We start from the raw sequence: 24,955 nt of genomic DNA, 5'->3' as shown, positions 1-24,955 counted from the left end.
TTTTGAAACCAGAACCCAGGAGCCAAAGGACCAGCAGACACCAGCCACGTGCCTTAGCAGCTGACAGAGGTGTTCCAGATGCCATCAGCCTTTCTTCAGTGAAGGCATCTCTTGTTGTTGCCTTAGTTTGGACACTTTTATTATCTTAGAACTATAAATTTGTAACCAAACAAAACTTCTTCATAAAAGCCGATCCATTTATGGTATTTTGCATAATGGCAGCTCTAGCAAACCAGAAGAGTTAATGTATCTATCTTTATGCCAGTATCATGCTGTTATGACCACTGTAGCTTTGTAATATGCTTCAAAGTCAGGAAGTGTGAATCCTCCAACTTTCTTCTTCTTTTTCAAGGTGTTTTTGGCTACTTGGGGCCCCTTACTCTTCCAAGTAAATTTGATAATTGGCTTTTCCATTTGTGCAAAGTAAGCTTTGGAAATCTTGATTGGGATTGCATTGAACCTGTAAATCAATTTGGGTAGAATTAATATCTTAATGATATTTAGCCTTCCTATTTGTGAACATGGAATGTCCTTCCATTTATTTAGATCTTCTTTGACTTTAGCGATCATTCTGAATAAGGTCCTTTACAACCTTCACTAAATTTATTCCTAGATATTGGATTCTTTTAGTTGCTATTGTAAATGGAACTTTTTTCTTGATTTCCTCCTCAGATTGATCATTACTACTGTATAGAAACACTACTGATTTGTGGGTGTTGATCTTGTACCCCACGACTTTGCTGAACCCATTTTTTAGTGCTAGCAACTTTGCTGTAGATTTTTCAGGACTTTCTAATTATAGGATCATGTCATCTGCAAATAGTGAAAGTTTCACTTCTTCTTTTCTGATTTGTATGCTTTTTATTTCTTTTTCTTGCCTAATTGTTCTAGCTAGAACTTCTAGCACAATTTGAATAACAGTGATGACAGTGGGTAACCTTCTCTTGTTTCCAATCTAAGAGGGAAGGCTTTCAGTCTTTCACCATTGAGTACAATGTTAGCTAGGGGTTTTTCATATATGCCTTTTATCATGTTGAGGAAGTTTCCTTCTATTCCTGTTTTCTATTACTGTTATCAAGAAAGGATGCTGGATCTAGTCAAATGCCTTTTCTGTGTCAGTTGAGATGATTATATGGTTTTCCCCTTTGATTTGTTAATGTGTGGTATTACATTAATTGATTTTCTTGTGTTGAACCACCCTTGCATACCTGGGATAAAACCCACTTTCTCATGGTGTATAATTCTTTTAATGTACTGTTGGATTTGATTTGCAAGTATTTTGTTGAGGATTTTTGCATCTATATTCATTAGAGAAATTGGTCTGTAATTTTCTTTTCTTGTATTATCTTTATCTGGCTTTCATGTTAGGATTATGTTGGCTTCACATAATTAATTAGGTAGTATTCCCTCCTCTTCAATTTTTCAGAAGAGTTTGAGCAGGATTGGTATTAATTCTTCTTGGAATGATTAGTAGAGTTCACCTGGAAGCCAACTAGTCCTGGGCTTTTCTTTGTCAGGAGGTTTTTAATGACTGATTCAATCTCTGTACTTGCAATTGATTTGTTAAGCTCTTCTATTTCACCTAGAGCCAGTATAGGTTGTTCCTCTATTTCTAGGAATTTGTCCATTTAATCTAATTTGTCTAATTTGTTAGCATACAGTTGTTTACAGTATCTTATGTTTCTTTTTATTTCTGTGGGGTCAGTAGTATTGTCTCCCTCTCATTTATGATTTTATTTTTTTGTGTCTTCTCTCTTTTTTCTTTGTCAATCTATCTAAGGGTTTTTCAGTTTTATTGATCTTCTCAAAAAAAACAACTTTTGGTTTTGTTAATTCTCTCTATTATTTTTATTCTCACTTTCATTTATTTCTCCTCTAATCTTTGTTATTTCTTTCCTTCTTGCTTTGGGATTAGTTTGCTGTTTTGTTTGTTTGTTTGTTTGTTTGTTTCTTTGTTTGTTTCCAGTTCTTCCAGGTGTACAATCAGGTCTTTGATTTTATCTCTTCCTTCTTTTTTAATGTAGGTGTTTAGGCTATAAATTTCCCTCTCAGCACTGCTTTCACTGCATCCCATAAGCTTTGATATGTTGTGTTCCTATTTTCATTCATCTCAGTTAAGAGCAGGGAACCAGTGTTCCAATTCTGCCAACCAAAAGCGGAGATCAGTGCTTGGCCATGCCCCTCTCTTCCTGTCCTGGGGAGGAGGGCTTCCACGTCCCTTTCCACTGCAGCTGTCAGCCAGGGGCCAGACTCGAGACAGCTCACCTTGAGAGGTGGGGATGGGTGTGGGCGAGCGAGTTACTCACAGGTCTTTACTGCAGTTTCTCGGCCTCTGCCTCCTGCTCGTCCCTGCTTGCCGTACAGTTTCCTTCTGGTCTCCAGAACCCCAAAACAGTTGTTTCTGACAGTTCCTGTCCACGAGCTGTTTTTGGAGGAAAAGTGAGTCCTGGAGCTCCCTACTCCGCCATCTTCCCACGTCTCTCCTAGAAAAAGACATCTCTCCTTTTCTTTGGTTTTAAGCAAAGCATCTTTCATTTGCAGAAACTGCTGGAGTGAATATTGTTTCACCTCATAAATCTAAAATACGACCTCCCCCAGGCTACCTTCCCTGGCCCCCTGATCCCAGCAGTCACCCACAGTTACTCTGCTTCGGAGCCCCACAACACTCCACATTCTACATAATAGAGTTGGGGTGAGCTTGCTGAGGGCATGAGGGGGTGGACATGGAGAACGGACAGATGGACACATGAATGCACTAAGAAGATGAAAGCGAGAAAAGTAAAACAAGCTCTTGTAAAGAGAAACTCCCTAAACTTGAAAATAAGACAAAATGATGGCTTTATGTGCTTTCAATGTCATATAGGAACATTGTCAAACAGGCCCCACAACACTTATTTAATTCTCCAGAGAAAGTACCTTTGTTTGACTTCCTAATTACTATTGATTAGGTCCCAGACTCTGTGATGTTAGATGTGAACTAAGAGAATATCCATAAACTACAAATTATTTATGATGTATAGAAAAGATAGCCCCAAGGGGTGCAATTTTATTGCATAGAAATCCATTGAGTAGGTTTTTTTGTCTGACTTAGTTAATCCATTTCAGCATTTCTTTCCTAACTGACCATATAGATTTCTGTACCCTGAATTACCCTGTGAATCAGCTTTATTATTTTGCTGGTTCTCTCATTTAAAAATAACAGCACATCTTTGAGATGCACACACTTGTGTTTGTATGAAAGTCATGTTTTGAACTTTTTGAAAGTTGAACTTTGGCACTACCTTTGGACAATATTATTTTGCCCCAAACTCTCACACCAGTGTGGTGGTTATAAACCAAATTCTTCGGTGCCCCATCCTTTAATTCCCATCCGCTTGAGTGTGGACTGGACGTGGTGGTCGCTTCAGTGGCTGTGCTGTGTGGGAGTCCGAGACGGTGGGTCAGCACTGAGACGGGCCGTCAGAAGCATCGCAGCTTCCCCCTGCTGCCTGTAGAGCACTAGCTCCGGGGAGCAGCTGCCACGCCGTGAGGACACGAAGCAGCCGCAGGTGAGGATGGGAGGCTTCCTGTGCAGTCACGAAGAGGTACGTCCCCGGTCCCAGCCAAGTCACCCCAGGGCGGCAGCCTGGCTGACGTCATGACCGACATGGAACGAGAAACTCTGGCCCAGACCTCCCTGCTAGGCCACTTTCAGTATCCTGATTCTCAGAACCTGCGTGAAATAAATGTTGATTGTTTTAAGCTGACAGGTTCTGGTTAATTTGCTATTCAGTAACAGATGACTCATACACATTCTTGTCAGGATTGGTGGTTTCCACTCCTGCTGTTTCTCCATCTCCACAGTCTTCAGCGGATATTTTCCCTTCTTAGAAACATCTTAATTCTTCATGGAGTTTTAGCCCAGGTTGGTGCCCAGAAGCTGTCAGAGGGGCTCTGCTCGCCATGGTGTGTGTCTCCGCTTGGGAGGGCATCAGGGCTGCTGGAGGTGGGTGTGGCTTCTGCTCTTGCTGGAGAGATGCGGGCTCAACAGTGCGAAGGGCACGTCCATGCGAACGGGCAAACACTCAAACTGTTTATCACAATAAAATCATAATTTTTATAAGGGAGATGAATTTAATAATAATTAAAATAAACAATATTCATTCACTGTCCCTTATGTCCCTGGAACCATGTTCAGTGATTTGCCTGAAATTTTTCTGCAACTCTGCAGCTGGATATGAGCCAGAGGCGTGTTTCACTGCTGCCATTACTTGATCCCTGGCTGCCTCCAGGGCTGTGCGCCGGGGGAAGGGCCCGTGCACGGGCCTGGGACTGGGGAGGGTGTGTGGGCACCCCACAGGTGTGTGTCACACCCAGAGGCAGTTTCTCCTGCTGAGTCACCACGGGTGGGGCCAAATCCACCGGCAACCTCTTACCTTGAGGTGCTGGTGAGACCCTCCAGAGCCGCCCAGACACCTCCCTTATCCGTGCCTCCGTGGCCTCCAGAAGCTGGAGGACTTGCCTCCCGTGGACTGTGGGGTTTTGGCTGGGCCGGACCCCTGTGCCCCATGCCGCAGAGCTTGAGCCAGATTCTGGGGCTGGACGTAACATTGGAAATAAGCCAAACATGGAAGGGAAGAGCTCACGTGGGCTCTGGGCTGCCCCTGCTCCCTGCTGGGCTCACCGTGTGGCTGTGACCTCAGGAGAGACGGAAACACAACCGGGCTGGGTCGGGCTGCACGTGGACGCCCCACTTCCGGACACCCAGGGAACAGTCCATGCACAGCCCTTCCCCTCTCTCTGTGTCTTTATACGAGATTTGGGCAGCTCACCCCAGCGCGAGCAGCCACTGCAGGGCGTAGCCAGGGGATCTGCCAGGCGCTCTGCAGGGGCTGCTCGGGGCCGGGGGCTCGGGGTCACTGCCTTCTGGCGCTCTCTTCAAGATTACAGACTATTTCCTTTTCTTTATTAATCTCAATTTATCATAAAGATAGTAAAGCTCATCATAAAAATTGAAAAGCCTATGTAGCAGAGTATTCAGTGATGAAAACTTATTTTACTTCATCTTACCTTATTATGTTTTATTTTATTTCATTTTATTGAGTAAAAGAAACTGCCACTGACAAGTTGGCAACCACTCTTGCTTGTGATGATGAGAAAACTGAGTAACCCTACAGTTTTCTGGATTTCGTTGTTGTTCTGCTTTATTTTAATGCTTAAAGAACCGTTTGACCATTTTTCAGTTGGGTTTTAAAACCATGTTTTGGAAGAAGAGTGCTAGTTTCTAAAAAAGCTTATTTGGCATGACAGATGGTGCCTCTTCTAGTTCCTTTGTTTTTCCAGATGAATTTTAGAATAATTTGTTGCCGGGGAGGGATGGACAAATTTGAAGAGGGGATAGGAAGTCTTCTGAAAGGAAAAAACAACATTTTATTAGAGCAAAACTTAAGGATTTAGGGCAGCTAGCAAAAGCACCACAGCCTCAGGACCTAGAATGTCTTGAGGGTTGGGGCTGGTTCCAGCCTAGCACCACCACTTCCCTCACCTCTGCTGTCACCACCATCTCCTCACCATCACCACCTCCTCACCATCACCACCACCTCCTCACCATCATTATCACCAACTCCACAACTACCTCCTGCATCATCACCACCATCACCACTATTCTAGTTTGCTAATGCTGCTGGGATGCAAACACCAGAGACGGATTGACTTTTATAAAAGGGGGGTTATTTGGTTACACAGTTACAGTCTTAATGCCATAAAGTGTCTGAGGTATCATATCAGCAATTGGGTACCTTCACTGGAGGATGGCCAATGGCGTCCGGAAAACCTCTGTTAGCTGGGAAGGCGCGTGGCTGGCGTCTGCTCCAAAGTTCTGGTTTCAAAATGGCTTTCTCCCAGGACGTTCCTCTCTAGGCTGCAGTTCCTCAAAAATGTCACTCTTAGTTGCACTTGGGGCATTTGTCCTCTCTCAGCTTCTCCGGAGCAAGAGTCTGCTTTCAACGGCCGTCTTCAAACTGTCTCTCATCTGCAGCTCCTGTGCTTTCTTCAAAGTGTCCCTCTTGGCTATTGCTCCTCTTCAAAACATCACTCACAGCTGCACTGAGTTCCCGCTGCCCATCAGCTCATTTATATGGCTCCATTGATCAAGGCCCACCTTAAATGGGTGGGGCCACACCTCCATGGAAATTATCTCATCAGAGTTATCACCTACAGTTGGGTGGGGCACATCTCCAAAGAAACACTCAAAGAAATCTAATCAAAACTGATAACGTTTGCCCACACAAGATTACATCAAAGGTAATGGCGTTTGGGGGACACAGTATATTCAAACTGGCACAACCACCACCATCACCATCACTACCTCCTCACCATCATCACCACCTCCTCACCATCACCATCTCCTCACATCACCACCACCTCCTCACCATCATCATCACCTCCTCACTGTCATCATCACCAACTCCTCAACTACCTCCTCCATCACCATCACACCATGTCTACTAACACTGTCTCCACCATCACCACCAATACAACTAGAGCCTTCACCATAAACACCATCACCACATCCTCCATCATCATCACCACCACCTCCTCACCGTCATCACCACCACCTCCACGACTACCTCCTCCATCATCGCCACCATAACCACCACCATCACCATCACCACATCCTCCACCATCATCATCACCTCCTCCACAACTACTTCCTGCATCATCGCCACCATCACCACCATCATCACGATCACCCCTTCATCCACCATCACTCTCATCACCACAGCCACTGCTGCCACCACCACCACCATCATCATCATCATCACCATCTCCATCATCCTTGTTGTGGCCTTCCTCCTCCTCATTGTCATCATTAATAAGAATAATAAGCTAGCATCTTTAACTACAAATTCAATTTCTTTCACAAACGACTATTTAGGTAATCTATTTCTTCTCATGTAATTTTTGCTGTTTGTCTTACAAAAAAATTGATCCATTTTATCAAAGTTGTCAAATTTATGGTCACAGAATCCTTTCTAGTATTTCCTTATTGTCCTTCCAAAGCATGTGGCATCAGTAGTGAAGTTCCCTCTTTCATTTCTGATATTGGTAATTTGTCTTCTCTTTCTCGGTCAGTCTAGCTAGGGCTTTCTCAACTTCAAAGAACCAGCTTTTAGCTTCATTGATCTATTTGTTTCATGTTTTCAATTTCATTATTTTCTTCTCTAATCTTTTTAATTTCCTTCCCTCTGTTTTGAGTTTATTCTGCTCTTTTTTGCTAGTTTCTTGAGGTGGAAACCTAGATTTTTTATTTCAGAGCTTTATTCTTTTCTAACATAAGCATGTAACACTATGAATTTCCCCCTATGAAAGATTTGGCCGCATCCCACAAGTTTAGATATGCTGGATGGTGGCGGTTGTTCTTCTTGTTTTTTAACTTTCATTTAATTAAAACCATTTTTAAAGTTCTCTAGAGACTTCCTCTTTGACTCATGGATTATTTAGAAGTGTATTATTTAGTTCCAAATATTTGGAGTCTTTCCAGAGGTTGTTTTGTTATTGATTTCCGGTTAATTCATTTGTGGTCTGAGAACACACATTATATAATTTCTATTCTTTAATTTGTTGAGGTTTGTTTTATGGCCCAGAACATGACTTATTTTGGTGAACGTTCCGTGCACACTGAAGAAGAAATGGCTTTCTGCTGTTGTTGGGTGGAGAGGTTTATAAATTTTATTGGCCCAGGCTGGTTGTTAGTGTTGGTAGCACCTGCTACATAGTCTTCCTGATTCTCCATCAGCTTCTTCTATCAACTGGAAAGAGAAGTGTTGGATCTCCAGCTGCAATTGTAGATATCTCTAGTTATCCTTTCAGTTACATCAGTTTTTATTTCACAGTTTTTGGAGCTCTGCTCCTAGGAATCCACACATTTAGGAGCGTTACACCTCAGAAAATTGACCCTTTATCATTATGTAATGTCCCCCTTTATCTGTGATAATAATCTGTGTTCTGAAGTCTGCTTTGTCTGATAGTAATAGAGCTATCCAGCTTCCTTTTGATTGGTATATCTTTCTTCATCATTTTACTTTCAAACTATCTATGAATTCATATTTAAAAAGGGTTTCTTATGGAGAGCATAAAATTAGGTCTTGATTTCCCATCTGCGGGATACTGATTACGTGCTTCGACTTGGCGGGCCTGGGCTGGGGGACCTGATCAGCCCCTGGGGAGGGTGGTGGGCACGGGCGACAGCGCCCTCCACAGCCCCCCAGGCCTGAGAAAGTGAGGCCGGAGGCAGGCCCCATTTCCTCACCCAAAATACCACCATTAGGGGAGGCTTGCCGGAGGGAACCGCCTTTTCCCCACCCCCTTATCTTGCCCGCACACCCCCCGTTGCCAGAGCAACTCCCGCCACCACCAGTGCGCATACACTGTTGCCAGACACCGTTGCCAGAGCAACTCCCGCCCCTTTTCAAACAACCTCCACGCCCTCTTAGAACCAATCCTAACCTCCGCACCCTCTCAGAACCAATCCTAGCCTTTATCCCCTCAGCATTGGCTTGTAACAACCCCCGCCCTCTATGCCAGCCTATATAACCTGTGCTCACCCCTAATAAACGCTCTTGGCTTTACCCTCCTGAAAAAAGCGTCCCGCCTGTTCCTTTCTCGCCGCCCTCCATACCTTGCACGCCACCGCCAGGGACCTGGCCAAGTCCCCCGCCTCGCCCTCGCCTCCGGGAAAGAGCCCCCGCCGCCAGTACCCTCCGAGCAACGCCGAGAGCCGAGGGTTCAGCAACCGGCCGCCATCCCCCCAGACGAGTTAACTGCGACCGCACCCATCTGATCTGACAATATCTGTCTTTTACCTGGTGTGTTTGCAGCACTCACACGTATAGTGATTGTTTGAATCACTGGACACACATCTTTCTAGCTGTTTTCATTTCTTACTTCTCTTCTTTGGCTCTTTTTTCCTTCTTTTTTGTCTTCTCTAGTGTTAATTGAGAAGTTTTTATGATTATTGTATGTCTTTGATTGAGTTAGTATTTATACATTAACAATGTTTATTGATTGCCCTGGGATTTACGATACACTCCCTTAATGAATGAGGGCTTACAGCACTTTAAGTGGAACCCTAACCCTTGTAACTGTAAGCGAGGAAAGAACTATCACCCCCGTGGGGAAAGCCCACAGCTCAGTCCCAGGCGGTCTCCGGGTACAAGCTGGGGCTTCATAACGTTAAAGAGGGGTCCCTGAAGATAACTCTCAACCCGGGTATCTGCCCAACCCAGACCTAGCACGCGGGGGCTGCTTGCTCTCGGGGAAACCCCTCACCGGTCTCCGTGGCAGCTTTCCCGCAATTGTGACCCGCAAAGTGAACTGGAGAAGAAATGCAGAGTCACTCACACAACTCAGTACCAGCCACCCACTCTCTTCAGTGGCTGTGGCTCTCATCAAAGAGGCACATAAGATTTAGTGCAAGGTTTTTGTAAGAATTTAAGGCCAAATGTCGAAAAGGTACTTAATGTGTTGAAATAAATATGAAATACAAAGACAGCCACAGACTGCAGAAAAATCCCATTATTCCTGTGATGATTCAAAGACCAGGCAAACATAGGAAACACGGCCAGCAGGTCTCCCAGGTTCACTGTCCGCGCTCTTCCGGAGACCACAAACACTGAAGACATCTTGCTCGGGCTCGGTCTGGGGGGTCCGCAGGCCCGTGGACATGGAGGACACGCAGCCTCGCGGACGCGGAGACCCCAGAGGCCGCCATCTGCGGTCTTGGAAACACGGACACCGGGCTCCCGTCGCGGACACACGGACACCGGGCTCCCGTCGCGGACACACGGACGCCGGGCGCGCGTCGCGGACAGACGGACACCGGGCTCCCGTCGCGGACAGGGCGGACGGAGACGACACTCGGTTCCCCGGGAGCCCGCGGGAGGCTCCCACCGCCGTCGGAGGGAGGCCGCGTCTCTGCAGTGGCTTCTGCTGGTTGCCGAGAGCTGAGCGCACTCCCCGCGCCGACGCACCGGGGAAGCGCAGCTGTCCGCGGAGGCACCAGTCGCGGGGGCGGTGGGCGCGGGGCTGAGTCAGCGGGTCGGGCCGGGCCGGGCCGGGCTGCGCTCGCCGAACAGGGAGGGACGGCGGTTCCGGCTTGGAGAAAGCAGGACGAGGGCTCGGGACGGATCCGAGCTTCCTCATCCCGAGCCCCGGGGCTCTGAGAGCGGGACTCGGCCCCGGCGCCCGCGGCGGTTCCGCTTCCTCCGGGGAGGCGCCCAGGCCGTCCTCGACCCGCGCCCGAGCCCAGGGCTGGCGGCAGAGCCACGGCCCTCGGCTGCGCTCCTCGGGTGTTTGTGTCCCCTCTGGGAGTGGACTGCGAACGTGCCAAGCTCTATACCTTGGATGAACCATTCTGGGTTCCCCTCAGCCCTTACAGGGACTCAGCCCCCATCTTGGTTAAAAAAAAAAAAAAGCAAGACATTTTCAGATGAGTAAAACAGGTGCACAGTATCAAAGCATTTTAATTGCTGTAAATCCGCCATGTAGTATGTGCGTACTGCCTTAGAAGTCAGATGGAATCAAATACGTCTGCACCCCCACCCGGAGGCCAGCGCCCCCTCTGCGGCCGGACCCTCGGGCTGCGACAGCGTCTCCTGCACTGCCCGCTGAGTCGGCCCCCATCCCCAAGCCCCGGGCTGCTTTCTTCTTGGTTTATGAAAGACACTCAGATAATCTGGGAATAGGCATCCACTATTTTCCTTCCTTTTTTTTCTTTCTCTACAATTACTGCTGTAGATTTGGCTCCACGCACTCGCCTTTCTCACTCGGCTTCCTTCCCTGGCAACATCCCAGTCAGGGAGTCATAACTGTGGGCCGTGTCACCAGGATGAGAGTTGCTCAGAATTGGGGAGGGGTCGTCCTTGGCCCTGAGGGGGCTGTTCCCCTGCTTTTTCCAGCCCTAGTGCCCAGATGTGGGGGCAGAGAACAAGCAGGAAAGACACAGGCTTCAGGTGTACGGCAGGCAGGGGAGAGCCCATTCCCTGGCCCAGGGGGGTGTGGGTTCACTGGGGAGAGTGACCAGAAGCACCCCCAGCCCAGTCCCATTGCTTAGCCCCTCACAGGGGCCTGGAGCATTCACCGGCTCAAACTCTCCAGGGCTGGGTGTGCTCTCCCTTGACCCACTGATCCGGTGAACCACCTCCGTCTTCCTCGTATGCACTCAGGAGAGCTCCTGGGTTCTCGTGCACAGCCCTAAGTTTCTTGCAGTTCTAGGCTGGAGTGGGAGCTGCTGCTGGGAATGTCACCCCACAGTCCTCCAGGCCCGGCTGGTGAGGAGCTCCAGAGACTCTCCTCCTTTGTGTCCAGAACACCCCTCATTCCAGGGGCCCCATCGGGCTTCCCCAGAGCTGCCCTGGCAGTGGGGCCTGGCTGAGCCGCCCAGCTGGCAGCCCCTTCCGGAGCACGTTGGCCTGGTTCTTCTTTGGCATGCTCCCCACTGGTCCCCTGGCCCCATGGACCGGTGTTCTGGGCAGGGGGACAATAAAAAAAAAGCCAGCAGCTCACGACGACGGAGACACATTTGAGTGAGGACTCTTGAGACAGGGCCATCAGAGAAGCCCTCGTTTGGAAGTCCGCTTGGGAACAAGGATCTGGAGAAAGCGAGGAGTGGAGCACGTGCCATCCGGGGTGGCAGGCAAGGGTCCCAGGTGGGCGAGAGGCCCAGCAGCGGGAGGGGGAGGCAGGCAGGGCTGACACGGGGCCCGTGCAGCCCTTGGCAGGGGGTGCTTGCTCTTTTCTGGGTGAGAAGAGGGGCTGCTGGATGGCTCAAGCAGAGAGCGAGACGCCCAAATCGGCGTCCGTGGTCCTGCTCACCACTGGCTGGACACGAAGCTCCAGACGTATAGGACCCAGAGCAGGGACTCCAGGTGGGGGCGACTGGGCTCCCCCAGGGACAGGCGATGGTGGGCTGTGGAGAGCAGGAGCACAGCCAGTTGTCGGGGGCTCGGGGAAGCAAATTTGGGCACAGAATGAGTAGAATTTCTTAACATTCAGGACTGAGCACAACACCAGGTTTCAAAGGTAGCAGTTTCCCTCTGCTGCAGCGTGGGGGCCAAGTCCAGCCCCAGCTCAGGGTTCAGGGGCCTCAGGTCCACTCGACTGTCCCCTGCAGAGACGGAGGCGCCGACGTCACAGCGAAACCCACAGCTCCCGCGTGTCCCAGCCACGCAGGCTGCAAGCGCGTCGCCCGGCGGCCTGAGCAGACAGACGCCTTCTACCTGGGCAACGTCCTACCTGCCGTGGGCTGTGGGTAACATTTCTCATGTGGTCTGTTTTCTCACATGCGAAATAAGGACTACGGGTCCACAAAGGATTGTTGTGAGGGTTAAACAATTACTCGTGCCCTTCAAACTTTCCCGGCCACAGAATAGCCTTTCACCATTCGTACGTGAACGGGGTGCACTGGGGCGTAGCGCCCCGAAGGAGGCCTGTGTCTGCCCAGGCCGGGGCAGGGCTGTGGCACCACGTGGGTGGGTGAGTCACAGAGCCGGGAAGCTCTGCCTGCAACTCGGCGTCCGGACCCAGCGTTTCCTCGTGGCTGTCCCCTGACGCTGCTCTGCCCTGGGGTGGGGGACGACTCGGCACAGGCATGACCGGTCTGGGTTCTGAGAAGCATGGGCAGGCCCCTGGGCCAGAACCCGCCGGAATCTCCTCCCTCCTCCTTCATAAATGGCCGGGTCGGCCGCAGCCCTCGGGTACCTGGAGCCTCTGTGGGACCCCAGGACAGGAGTGCCATTGGGTTCAGGTAACAGCCACTGCCCAGAGCCACACGGGAGGCCTTCCTTCCACACCTGGCCCCAGGTGGGGTGTGAGGGGTGTGGGGGCTGCTTCCCCCCTTGTGGGGTGACTGTGGGGCCAGGCACCCGGGCTCCTGCGGTGGGGCGGGGTGAGCAGGGTTCTCACTGTAGAGTTTGTGATCTTCTTGGCAACCATCCAGGGCCCTAACCAGAAGAGGGGCAGACATCTCCCGACAGTCAGAAACCTCATGGATAGCGTGTGCAGAGCTCTGAACTGCCTCTTGGAGGGGGCACGTGGGAGGACGGGGGTCAGAAGGGCAGGTTTACTGCAGGTATTTGGAGACTGGGTTTGAAGCTGGGATTGGTGATGACTCAGGGTGCGCTGGGGGAAATGGAGACAGAGGCACACTCCCTGCCCCTCCTCTGACCCAGAGGTCTCTGCACCAGGGGGTCCTCGTGATGCCCTGGGACCCCAGCAGTCCCTGATGCAAAGGTGGCGGGAAAGCTGAGCACAGTGCAGCCTCCAGTGGGGCTGAGGAGCCACTGGGCACTTTCCGGCCTCAGAACCTGTGCTTCCCGTCACATCTGGCCTGGGTCTTGGGGTAACAGCCACTGAAGAATCTGTAGCAAACATCTAGTGGGAGGGGAGAGAAATGGATAACCCGTTTTCCCCCTCCCCACGCATGACCAGCTGCTGACAGCGCCCTCTCCACCGTCTGATCCGCTCGCCCTCTCCATGGAAGGACCCGACACTGACACGGCAACCCACCAGTGTAAGTGGTGATGGGCTCCCACAGCTTCACCAAACGCAGTAGAAGCTAGAGGCCCCCGTGGCTGCACGGGTACACGCGCGGTCGCTCTTGCTAAAACACTCAGGTCATTTAGCTATTTTTTATTATCTGTATTTTTAATTATCTGTATTTGAATTTTCATAAACAGATTGAAGAAAACAATAGTTTACTGATAATCAATGTAACTACCTAGTGAGTTTATCAGTCAGGAGAAAGAAGTCACTGATGCCCCTAGAAAAAAGGAAACCTAAATTGCTGTTCGGGCCATGAATGCACCCCATCCTTCCACAGTCTTTGCCCCACAGGCAGCCCCTGTGTTAGCTCATCTCCCGTTTTCCTTACATCCACCCTTTCGACCCGGCCGCCTTCCTCCAGACTTCCACTTGCACCTGAGGCCGGAGGTTGATAGCATCCTCACGTGTGTTTTGTCCACTCTCGTTACCCACAGCAATGCCATTGCCCAGGGTGTTCGGCGTTCGCGACACTCTGCAGATGGTTTGGGTCCTGAAGGGAGAGTCCCTGGTCACTGCCCCGCTCAGCAGCAACGTCCAGCCTGGTGAGTGACAGTCAATGGCATTGCTGCCCCTGAAGGGACACCTGCTCCTCGAGGACGGGTGGAGCCACCGAGCCCTGGGCTGGGTCTCTCCCATTCGTGGGCACCTCCCCAGTGTCCACAGGAGGGACACGAGGGGGCACAGTGGTTCCCTCCAAAAACGAGAACCCGGACCCAGAAATGAGGGTGTGAGGGGCCGGCAGCTCCCCTCACCTAGGCAGAGCACCTCAGAGAAGAGGACTGCCCATTCAGGCAGCACCGGATTTCCTCCTGGAGTTTCTCTCCTCTGAATTCCTGTCATCACCGTCCGTCTCCTCAGATGGAAACTCCCTCCTCTGCCCCCCACGACCCCCCAGCCTGGGATCCTGGGACCCTCCCTGCTAAGGAAAGGGCAGTGTTCCTTCCTTCCATGCGTGTCGGTCCTTTCACCTTCCCCTTCCACCTCTGGTGTGTTCCTCTCCTCTGCATTTTCCACCTTTCGCTGTCTATATCCCTTTCTATCGCCAATATGCTAATCTAAAATTTCCCACCATAAATAATCCCTCTTTCGATGCCCACATTCTACTCTCACTGCTGCTGTATTTCCCGGCTACAATCACCGCTAAACCTCACGCAAAGCCTCCTCCACTTCTCCTATTCAGCTCACGCGCCAAATAATCTGACTTCTAGACGCCTTTAACCCTGTGAAGCTCCTTGTTCCGAGAGCATCCGTGACCTTCAAATAGACACATCCACAGGACGCGCCTCTGTCCTCATTCACTTCATCCGTCAACAGGGGTCAGCACAATCGACAACGGTTTCCTTCTTGAAATGCTCTCCTTCTTCCATAAGAACATGTTCTTGTGGTCGCTCTCCTGTCACATTCTCCTACTGACTGGCTCTGTTACACCCCCAGGTGCGGGGGAGCCTCGAGCTCCGTCTGCGGTCCTTACACAACCCCCAGGAGCTGCGCTCTTGGAGCACGTCAGCTCCATGCTCTGACTCTGCCGTTTGTGCTTGCAGCCTCGCTCTCCTTCTGAAAACTTACCCACCTGCTCGCAGCTTCCTCACGGACACCTGGAATTTAATGTATCCTCTGCGCAGCTACTGCGTTGTCCCTTCAGACCTGCTGACGGACCCACTGTCCGTCTGTTTGCTCGAGCCAGAAACACGGGAGATGTGCTTGGTCCTCCTTCCCTCAGTCTCCAAAATATGTCCCAAAATATGCTTTTTCCGAGAGAATAGCACCTCCCGCCTGGCTTCCTCTTTGCCCGCTCTCCCCTTCGGCCGGGCCGCCTGCCGTCCGTGCTCCGCGGAACGTCGAGGGTCCTCAGCAGTTTCGGTGGGCATCTTTCCCACGGGGGTGGGAGTGGGCGGGCACCTCGGTTCACCATCTTCTTCCAAAGCTTGAATTTGCCAGCTTTTCCCATGTGGGGTCTTCGTGTAAGACCGTCCCTCTTCTGTAACATGCTCCCTCCAAACCTTCTCTCCCACCTTGTTTCCATTTCTTCACATAACTTTAAGATCTTGGTTTGAATTGCACCTCTACAGGGATGTCTTTCTTGATCCCTGTATGTAAAATGGTTTTGTCTATTACCGCCTTGGGCCTTTAGTCATTTCCTCACAAAAGTTTATTGCAATTCACTGTGGTTCTGGTCATTTCTCTGTTTACATGTTTTCATTTCAATTCCCACTAGAGTGTGAGTTCTGTGGGGCAGTGACGTCTCTCTTGTCCTCAACTAAACTTCCAGGCTCCCATAAATAGCTGTGGGTACCTGAATTCCCTCTCTCCCTAGAAGAACAGATGTGAAACACACAGCATCCTGGGAAGCACCTGCTAAATTAGCTGGAGATTGCATTCAGCTGATAGTGACCACTGAGAATTAAACAAGATGAAAGTTTCTTTCTCACGTAAAAGCATCCCAAGGAGGAGACTGAGCTCGTGCTGCATCTCCACGATGCTACCCAAGGCCAGGCTCCCAGCAGCTTGCTTCCTGAACCTCAAGGTCACCCCAAACACAACCTAGTGTTTGAGACTGACTATCAGAGGAGACAGTATCTGAAAGAGGCTTTCCCATTGAGGCAACTATTTTAAGCTTCCTTGGAGTTCTCAAAACACATATCTCGTGGGCCACCCCTTAGGCAGAAGCCAAACTCAGCTACACGGATGGTTGCGAAATTCAGTCTATTCTGAGTGGCAATGTGCCCAGGTGACCACTGGGGTTCTGACATCAGAGAAGAATGAGGAAACAGGTTTCAAGATGGTGACAAAGTTCTCTGCATGTGGCCAGTGGGTGCGGACGAGGTGGGGGACGCGGGACACTCAGCATCCCCGTGGTTGAAGGAGCGGCTTAGCGTCGGCCACTGAGGCCTGCCTGCGCTTTAGAGCCTGACACCTGTTTCCATTTTCCCTTTTGCTTCCAGTCAGCCTTGCAGTATTACCCTGCACAGGACTCCCAGATAAAGAAAAAGGTAACCTGGTCTACCTGGGGATCCATGGCACACACCTCTCCCTGTGCTGCGCAGAAACGCAGGGCCAGCCTGCTCTGCAGGTAAAGGTGAGTGGTTGTGCAGCCGGGAAGGGCCCTGAGCAATGGCCTTATTATCTCATTTAATGTATTACTGAATAAGTAATACTTTAGCATTCCTGGATCATGCACTGTAAGAAATGAAACCAGACCTGGCTAATACCCAAATCCATGTCTTTGGAATGGGAATAATGCTTGTTTTAATGTCAGCACGTGCATCCTCTGAATGCCACGGGACAGACCCACGGGTATGTGTCGGAAAAGCCAAGGAATGGTAGTTTTTTCCATTCTCAGTCTTGAGTAATCTCCCAGAAATCCTCGGCAATGACATAATGCTCCCGCGTAAGCAGAAGCCACCAGCCGGGCTGGGGCGACAAGTGGGGGGCCGTCGTCAGCTCATCAGCTGGGCTTCTCAGGTCCCACGGGGGGGCCGTGTGCTCACAAGTAGGAGCTGCACTTACGATGCTACCCGCCTGCTCTGGGGGAGCTTCAACACATAGTCACGTAGAGATTGTGATTCCGGTGGGACTGGCCTGAACCTGCAGATCGAGACCCACCAAGAGTCCCCGGGGGATAGAGAGGCCTGTGAATTCCCTTATGTCGTGGGGCCCCGGGGTGGGGCCAGCCCGTGACCTGGGCCCGAAGCCGCCCCAGCCCAGCCCCCAGTGCTGTCAGCTCAGCTCCGCCCCCCACCCTCCCCTCTAACAACCCTCTTCCTCGTGCCCAGGAGCAGGAGGTGATGGGCCTCTACCAGATGAACACGGCCCAGAAGCCCTTTCTCTTTTTCCACCACAAGGAGGGCTCCACCTCCTCGTTTGAGTCCTTCTCCTTCCCCGGCTGGTTCATAGGCTCCCCCTCCAAGGAAGGACACCCCATCACCCTCACGCAGGAGAGGGGCAAAGCTGACAACACCGACTTCCATCTGCACCCCGAGGACTAAGTCAGCCTGGGCTAGGGCTGGCGGATCCCAGGACCGAGGACGGAGCGTCCGAGAGCCTCCGGTCACCTCGGCCCCGCACCGCCTTCCTCGCGGCTCAGCCCGCCGCTGCCCCCCAAGAGTCCGGCCTCCAGACTCCAGTCCTGCTCTGCGCCCCCACCCACCCGTCATCGCGGGAAACCCAAGAGGCAGTTTTCACTCCTTCCCGATTTTATCCACTCGGCTCTTAAGTTCAGCTCATTCAACCCCCAAATGCGTCACAAACACGACCCCCTCCTCCGGTCCTTCTGCCGACACCTGCCCGGGAGTCGTGGTCTCCAAACCCTCCTGCCCGGGGAGCAGTCGTGGAACAGCCCAGTGCGTGTCATCCACACGTGGGTGCTGTGCAGTTACGTGCATTTCATTATAAACACGATGTACACCCCAAAGGTGAACTGTAAAGGATGAGATGGCGGTGAAATAAATGTCTTTAAATATCTGGATAATCAGGATGGATTCAAAACATCATTAACTAATATCTTGAGACACAACATATGCTTTAACCACACGTCAAAGACTCTAACAAGTCTGGATTTCCCAACCAGCGTCTCAGAACTGATTCTCTCATCCTTACTTTTGCTATAATATGTGGCTGGAAGTAGAAGTGTCAGTTAAACCGTTTTCCTGTTTTATTAAGTTTTTCTGTTGTTTCGTCATGTACTAAATTTCGTAATGTTTCTTTATGGGGTTGATTTTAAGCCAGTGTCCATTTGGCAGGGGTTGCTTTAGCTGACCTCATAGTGTAATCTGCAAGTCCCCCTGCCCCATCACATGGAGACACAGAGCACCACGGTGCTCAGACACGTGCGGTGCGTGTGCGGCTCTCTTCCATCGGGAGGCCTTGCCCTCTTTGCACAAGAAAGCAAGGCAGCAGGCCTTTCGACGGCTGCCCACTGCTAAGAAAGTTCAAAATTTCTCAAGCGACCATAATCTGTCCTAAAACTGACCCTCAGTTCCCCAGGCACTGCTCCGTAACCCTCACACCCTGTCGGCCCAACTTCCAGTCCAGCCGTGGCCGTGAGACCTGCTGCAGGGTGTCCAGCTGCCCCTGGGGCTCCTCTCACAGACCTCAGAGGGGCCCTTGTGGGAAACTGCACAGCCCTGGGAGGGAGGTGGACACTTGTCCAGCGGGTGATAGCAGAGGGGGGAGGAGAGAGAGCCGTGCTGGGGTGCGCTCTCCGAGGGTCCCCAGAGGCCCGCAGGGTGCAGGCCCACTTGCCCAGCAGGGCTGAGCTCAGGTTTCCTCGGAACGGCTCTCCCTCTTCCCACAGCTCCCTGACTCCCTGGGATCACGCCCCTTCAGTCCTGCCCACAGACCACACTCAGGCAGTTGTGTAGGACACGCTGGTGAATGCCCCCTTAGAAACAGCAAAGAGTGGGCAGAGCCAACTCTCTCAAAGCCCAGGAAGATGGGCGACACCAAAGAACAACTCAACCTCTGCTGCATCAAAAAATAAAACTTTAAAAACTGGAAATGGTAGGACAGAGACCAACATACAGGCCTGGGGTCCTCCACCAGGCTCAGGTCTGAGGGCCGTTTGTGTGGCTCGCGGGGGCTCGTGGGTGGCTTGCGGGGGCTCGGAGGGGTGGTGTGTGGGGGCTCGTGCCCATTCAAGCACACATTCCTGTGCCGGTGGCTCAGCACCGCTGTGCATTCCCCATGTGGTCCCTGGTCACTGGTGCATCTAAATGAAAGCATCCAGCGGCCATGGGCATCGACCCCACCTGGACATACCTGGGCCTGAAGTTACCAGGGGCAGAAAAGGGGAGCTATGGAGCAGACTCAGGGCATAGAGCTTGGGGGCAAGGGTGGACCAGAGTGTGGGAGCTGAGCCAGGAGCTAAACCCGGGGCCTGGGAGGAGAAGCCAGAGCAGGGAAGACCTTTCTTGGAGGGGAAACAGTGGCACATATGGGGGAACTCCTGGAAATTTCTGCAGACACCCAGGCTGAGACCCGAGAAGAACGGAAAGGTCCAGCGCGGCCAGCCCCACGGGCTCAGAGCGAGTGGGCAGGCACTGGGGGGTTCTCCCAGGCACGGCCAAGCGACATGAACTTTAGGCAACAGGGAGACCCTGACTTCCAGAGCTAGCACATGAAAATAATCATCTTCCCAGACTTCAGGAAAAGAGCACAGGAAGAGATGGGCTGTCCAAAGGAAGAAAATAAACCAACAGGAAGCACAGGCATCGGAAAGACTAGGCTTTCCTAAATGAGCTCAGTGAGCCAAAGGAAAACACGGACACGGAGCTAAAGGAAAGCAAGAGGATGGCAACAGACAAGAGGAGCTGGAAATTTTTAAAAGGAACTAGACAGAACTTTGGAAGATAAAAACACAGCAACGAGGTTTTAGAAATAACTAGGGGCATTAAACAGCAGATCTGAACAGGCAGAAGAATCAGCAAAGTAGAAGACAACATAATTGAAATCATTCAGCTTGAAAAACAGATAGAAAAAAGAATAAAACAATGTGAGGAGAGCCTTAAAATATCCCCCAAATAATCTAACCACTAGGAAATTTAGACATGTTCTGCATGAACATAATAAAATAGCCACAAACATAGACTAAAGGGAAATGAATGACAGTTAAAACACTTCGTATCCAAAATGCAGGACTATCCGAAGAGGAAAAGAAAACATGTTCGTTAGAAAACCAAAAGAGAGACTGAAAGTAAAACATCTTGAACAGCTTTTCTGCAGAAACTGTGCGGGCTGTGTTCGAAGCGGCAGATCCCTCCCGCCCTGCACCAGGAGACCCCGAGCCCGGCTGCTCCCAGGTGGCCCCTCGGCGGTTACCTGGGGAGCTGGCTCCGCTCTGGAAAGTGCTCCGGGCAGCCCAGGTCCCTAAGGAAGTCCCCCCCCCCCCCCAGGGAGAGTGACCCGCTGTCCCCCAGGCAGCCCAGGTCCCTAAGGAAGTTCCTCCCCCAGGGAGAGTGACCCGCAGCTCTGCGGGAAGCTGAGCCGGGAGCCCCAGGGCCTGCTGTCCCTGGGCAGGGAGGCGTCTGTCCCACAGGACGCCAGCCCGGGCTGGCAGGAGGGGTCAGGCTGGCGGGGAGGGGGCTGGGACCCTGGGAGTCTCCAAAAATGCCACAGAAAGTAGGAAATCACAGCAGGGCTCCAGGCTAAGTATCTTAGGAGTCACCATGTCACAGGCAATAGCTCCGCCTGAGAGTCTCGGGAAAGGGCCCTCGCGTCACCAGAAGGCAGGGGAGGATGTGCCTCTGGGGAGACGCGCTCTCGGGAAGGGGCCGTGCCCCATGCGGGGTGAGCCTGCTGGGGGGGGAGCTGGCAGCAGCGATCTTTGCCGTGTCCCCGCGTTCCGCCCTGAAACGACACGGAGCGCAGCCCTGAAACGACACGGAGCGCAGCCCTGAAACGACACGGAGCGCACTGCTCTCTGCGAGGCGCCCACGGGGGAGCGGCCTGGGAAACCCGCCGAGAGGGACCCACTTCCCCGGCCGCGCTCCCGTTCTCCTTAGAGATGAGGCTTCACGTCAGCTGCCTTAGGAACTGAGAAACTCTTGGATAAACGTGAGGAATCTGTGTTGTCCCCACGATACTCCAGTGAAGTCATTCCATTCACAGCAGAGTAGCAGCAGATGAAAATTCTATTCCAAACATTTCGTTGTTCCTGAGACCTAGTGATTTGAGGCCAGAGCTTCATAAACAGCCGTTGTTTTTAAGTCCGGGCAGGGAGGGAGGGGAAGCTGCAGGACTTGCCTCTCCCTTGGTCCCATGTTCCCGTCCAGTCTGTGGCCTCAGCAGAGCAGGAGGAAGACGCAGCAGCGAGCAGCGGAGCCGGAGCACCAGGCCCTGGGCCTAGGAGAGCCGCCACCTCCTCTCGTTTGGGACATTGTCAACACAGGGCTTTCTTTCCTTTCCTTTAATCAGCTCCGTGGTCACGCAGAGGCCCTCGGTGGCTCCGGATCCACTCTGGCCTGTGCCCCGCTTGCGCACAGTGGGGCAGCAGGTGTCCCTGGAGTGGAGCCCATAGCAGCCCCCTCCTCGTCTGGCCAAGATTTTACTGCTTTCTCCCCGTCTGACCTGGTTTCCACTTTGGAAAATCAGGAGCACCTGTGACAACGGTCCCTTTGGTGACTGGGTCAGCCAGACAGCATTCGTCTCAGACAACGTCCCCACGCCAGGCTGGGCTCAGTGCAGAAGAGCCAAGCCACGGAGGGTGCCGTGGGTTTCGCGCGGTCCTGGGTATGTGGAGCAGACAGACTCAAAGGTGGGGTTTCTGTTGCGCCGGCGGTGGTGGGAGAGAAGAGGCTTCATGGGTGCGGTTTGGTGGTACGAGCCCATTAGGCTCAACATTCGCCACACTGACGTCCGTGCCCCAGAGAGCCGTCGCCGTCCGTTGCAGCCGGCCGGAGAGCTGTCTTGTGCTGTGGAACCACACATCCTAAGGCCCAGATACCTCTGCAACGTTGACAGCCTGGCTGGAAACCACGCATTTCGATGGCTCTGAATGTGACATCCTAAGGAAGTTGCCGGCATGAAAGATTTTGAGGCTACAAAGCACTGGGTTAGCCATTACCTATTGCTTAGAAATGGAGAAACCTGAAGTGTATCTGAGTAAGGGTTATAATGAGTTTTGAATTAAAGCTACGGTTGTTTTACGTCAGGTTTCTGCAGCCCTGGCACTCACTGTTGACATCTGGGGCTGGTAACTTGGCTGTGCGGCTCCTCGGCAGAGCCCCTGACCTCTTGCCGCCAGATTCCAGCAGCACCTTCCACTCACTTCCGAGCTGTGACAACCAAAGGTGTCCCCAGATGTCACCAGATGTCGGGGCGGGGGGTGAGGTGGAAGAAATCCAGAAAATTCCTGCTTTATGTCATGTCAAAAATTACTGAGTCTCTGTCTGGGCAAACTAAAAAGGGCTAAGATGGAGAACTGGTTTGTTATCCTCCCATAACTTACCGTATTTTTTTAATATAGAAAGCTGACAGTATAGAAGTGTTTGCTACAGAGAATTGTTTGTACTTAAAATTGAAAACCATTTTTTGTCAAAAAATGTTTTAATATGCTCATCCACCCTGTGATGTGTCTTACCCAGCACATCTATGAGTGAGTTAGGTCAGTTTCAAAATAGCCCCTACAATTTTTTCTTATTGTTTCACGATACATATGGCCCAAAAAGAACCAAAACCAAATATGCATGAGACTAATAAATCACGTGTTTTTAAGACTTTCTAAAATCTAGAGTTTCCGTCCAAGGAGCCCTTTGTAAATTAAACGGGCTCTGCTCCCTGCTCAGACGTTGGCAAGATTCTGGCTTCCAGCACTTACCGTGAGCTGTGTTGACTTCAGCCCCAGACAAACGGCCCCTTGTCCGTCTCAAGCTCCAGTGAAGGCGTCTACACAGGGAACTCCAGCCAAAAACGCACAAAAATCAAGCCAGAATGGAAAAGACTCAAAACCATAAACATCAAGATCAAAAAACAAGAAAAAACTCCTAAAACCCTGAAGAACCTAGTTCTGTAGAAGACATTGAAACAAAAATGCAAGCAAGGATAGAAAAAGGTGGTTCTTTTCCCAAAGTGGAACCAAATTCATCAATTACGTGAGGAATCGCTTCCAGACGAGTAACCAGGAGGAGATCAAGGTCTCTGGGATCTAACACCATGCACACTTAAAACCAAGCAGAGGGTGGTGTTCCATCTTTAGAACTAAACAGTGTTAGATCCCAGAAGAAACTAACAGGTAGAAGGAGTTTCTAACCCAGGGGCCCCGCAGCTTATCTCACAGAAAACAGGCGCCCCATGAACTAAAGAACGAGGCTGTTCAAGGCTGTTCAAGGCCGTTCCAGTGACCCTCAAAGGCGGGTAAGGCAAAGTCAGAGACGCCCATAAAATAAACAACCAAAAAGGCCTGCTCTCCCCAGTTAGATAATGCAGCTGCTTTCCTAAAAAGAATATTGTCTCAGAATTCTACCAACCAATCAGCCCAAAACTAGATAAGCACTCGCCCAATCGAGACACAGAACATCCCAGCAGACACCCAACCCAATGTGGGCTCCTTTTGTCGTTAAAGAATGCTGCTCTCAGATAGAGAGCGGGAGCCATTACCTTTTTCTTCTTTTCTGCTGGCTCCCACCTGTTTTCTTCCTCTAATGAATCTTAAACTTCATACTTAAACTTTGACTCGCTGCATTGTGTGGATTCTTGAACGGCTCCGAACATAACACATGGAACTTGCAATAGGACACAGTAGTAGGAGTCACCGGAGAGCAAGGAGAGAGGAGTCTTCTCACCACCTGACGGAAACCGAAACACAAGCCAAGGAGCCCCGAGGCTGTCTGACGGCCAGCACCCAGAGACCGCGGCCCTGGGGGGAAAGCGAGCGGCCAAGAGCTCAGGTGAGACACCTTGCAGCCTTGAAACTGTGAGCCAACAACCCCCTTCGCTTACGCCGGCCCAGGTGCGGCACGTGTCCTTTGCTGACGTGGCACACACCCGTGGCAGGACTGGGTCACACCAGCCTGAAACGAAGGTGGTCACGGCTCCAGGCTGACTGGGCAGGGGATGGCAAACCAACAGGGCGCAGACCTGCCGGTCTCCAGGACCATGGCGTGAGCCGTCGTGCAAACGGGAGCAGGGGACGTGAAGAAAAGAAGGCGCCACTGGAAGGCGTGGCCACGGCCAGGCCCCACGAGGACCTGAACCTTGGGCACACAGCAGGAGTGAGCCAGGTTGGGTCTAGCCAGCGCCTCTAACACACCAGAGAGGAGAAAGCCTCTGCAGACGACGGCAGAACCACCCAAAGTCTTCTCAAGGGCGGCAAGCCAGGAGGAGTCAAAAATGACCAGATACACAAGCAAAAAACTCACATGAACATGATCCCAACAAAGCAAAACAAATAAATACAACAAGTTAGCAGAAACACAGCTACACAGACTTCAGATCTTGCGATTACTATATGTGGAACTTAAACTGTTCTAACCACCTTTGAGAAACGAATGACAATCACGAAAATATTTTCTTAGAGCAGCAAACTATGAAAAGTGACAAATTTGAAAAACAGCCAAACAGAACTTCTAGAAATGGAAAATACAATAAATAAAAGAAACCAATAGCGGTATTTGGCAGCAGACTGGATACAGTAGAAGAGAAAAACTAGTAAATTGGAAAATAAACGGGAAGAATACAGCACAGACCCAGAAAAGATGGAAAACACGTGTGAGGGTGTCAGGCATGTGAGGAGGGAACTGAGAAGCTCTAGGTGAAGAACAGGGAAACGGGTCTGAGGCATTACTTCAAGCAAGAACAGCTAGGGATTTCCTCAAAACCGACAAAGACACCAATTCACAGATTTAAGAAACACAGCAAATCCCAGGTAAGATAAAAAGAA

At 51.2% G+C, this 24,955-nt stretch overlaps 1 protein-coding gene across 1 annotated transcript; it reads left to right on the top strand.

Annotated features, from left to right (window-relative positions):
- The first annotated feature begins 12,447 nt into the window (after positions 1–12,447).
- On the top strand, positions 12,448–18,206 carry IL36B (interleukin 36 beta). Its single transcript, XM_037807195.1, has 5 exons — positions 12,448–12,784; positions 13,468–13,549; positions 14,016–14,123; positions 16,524–16,657; positions 17,355–18,206. Exons 1-5 carry the CDS (start codon positions 12,629–12,631, stop codon positions 17,565–17,567), a joined length of 693 nt encoding a protein of 230 aa, XP_037663123.1. The 5' UTR covers positions 12,448–12,628; the 3' UTR covers positions 17,568–18,206.
- Positions 18,207–24,955: the final 6,749 nt, after the last annotated feature.

This window comes from Choloepus didactylus, chromosome 17 (assembly GCF_015220235.1).
Source record: "Choloepus didactylus isolate mChoDid1 chromosome 17, mChoDid1.pri, whole genome shotgun sequence".
NCBI classification, from domain to species: Eukaryota; Metazoa; Chordata; class Mammalia; order Pilosa; family Megalonychidae; genus Choloepus; species Choloepus didactylus.
The sequence above is the reverse complement of the archived record's forward strand: the minus strand, read 5'-3'. Positions and strand labels throughout refer to the sequence as shown.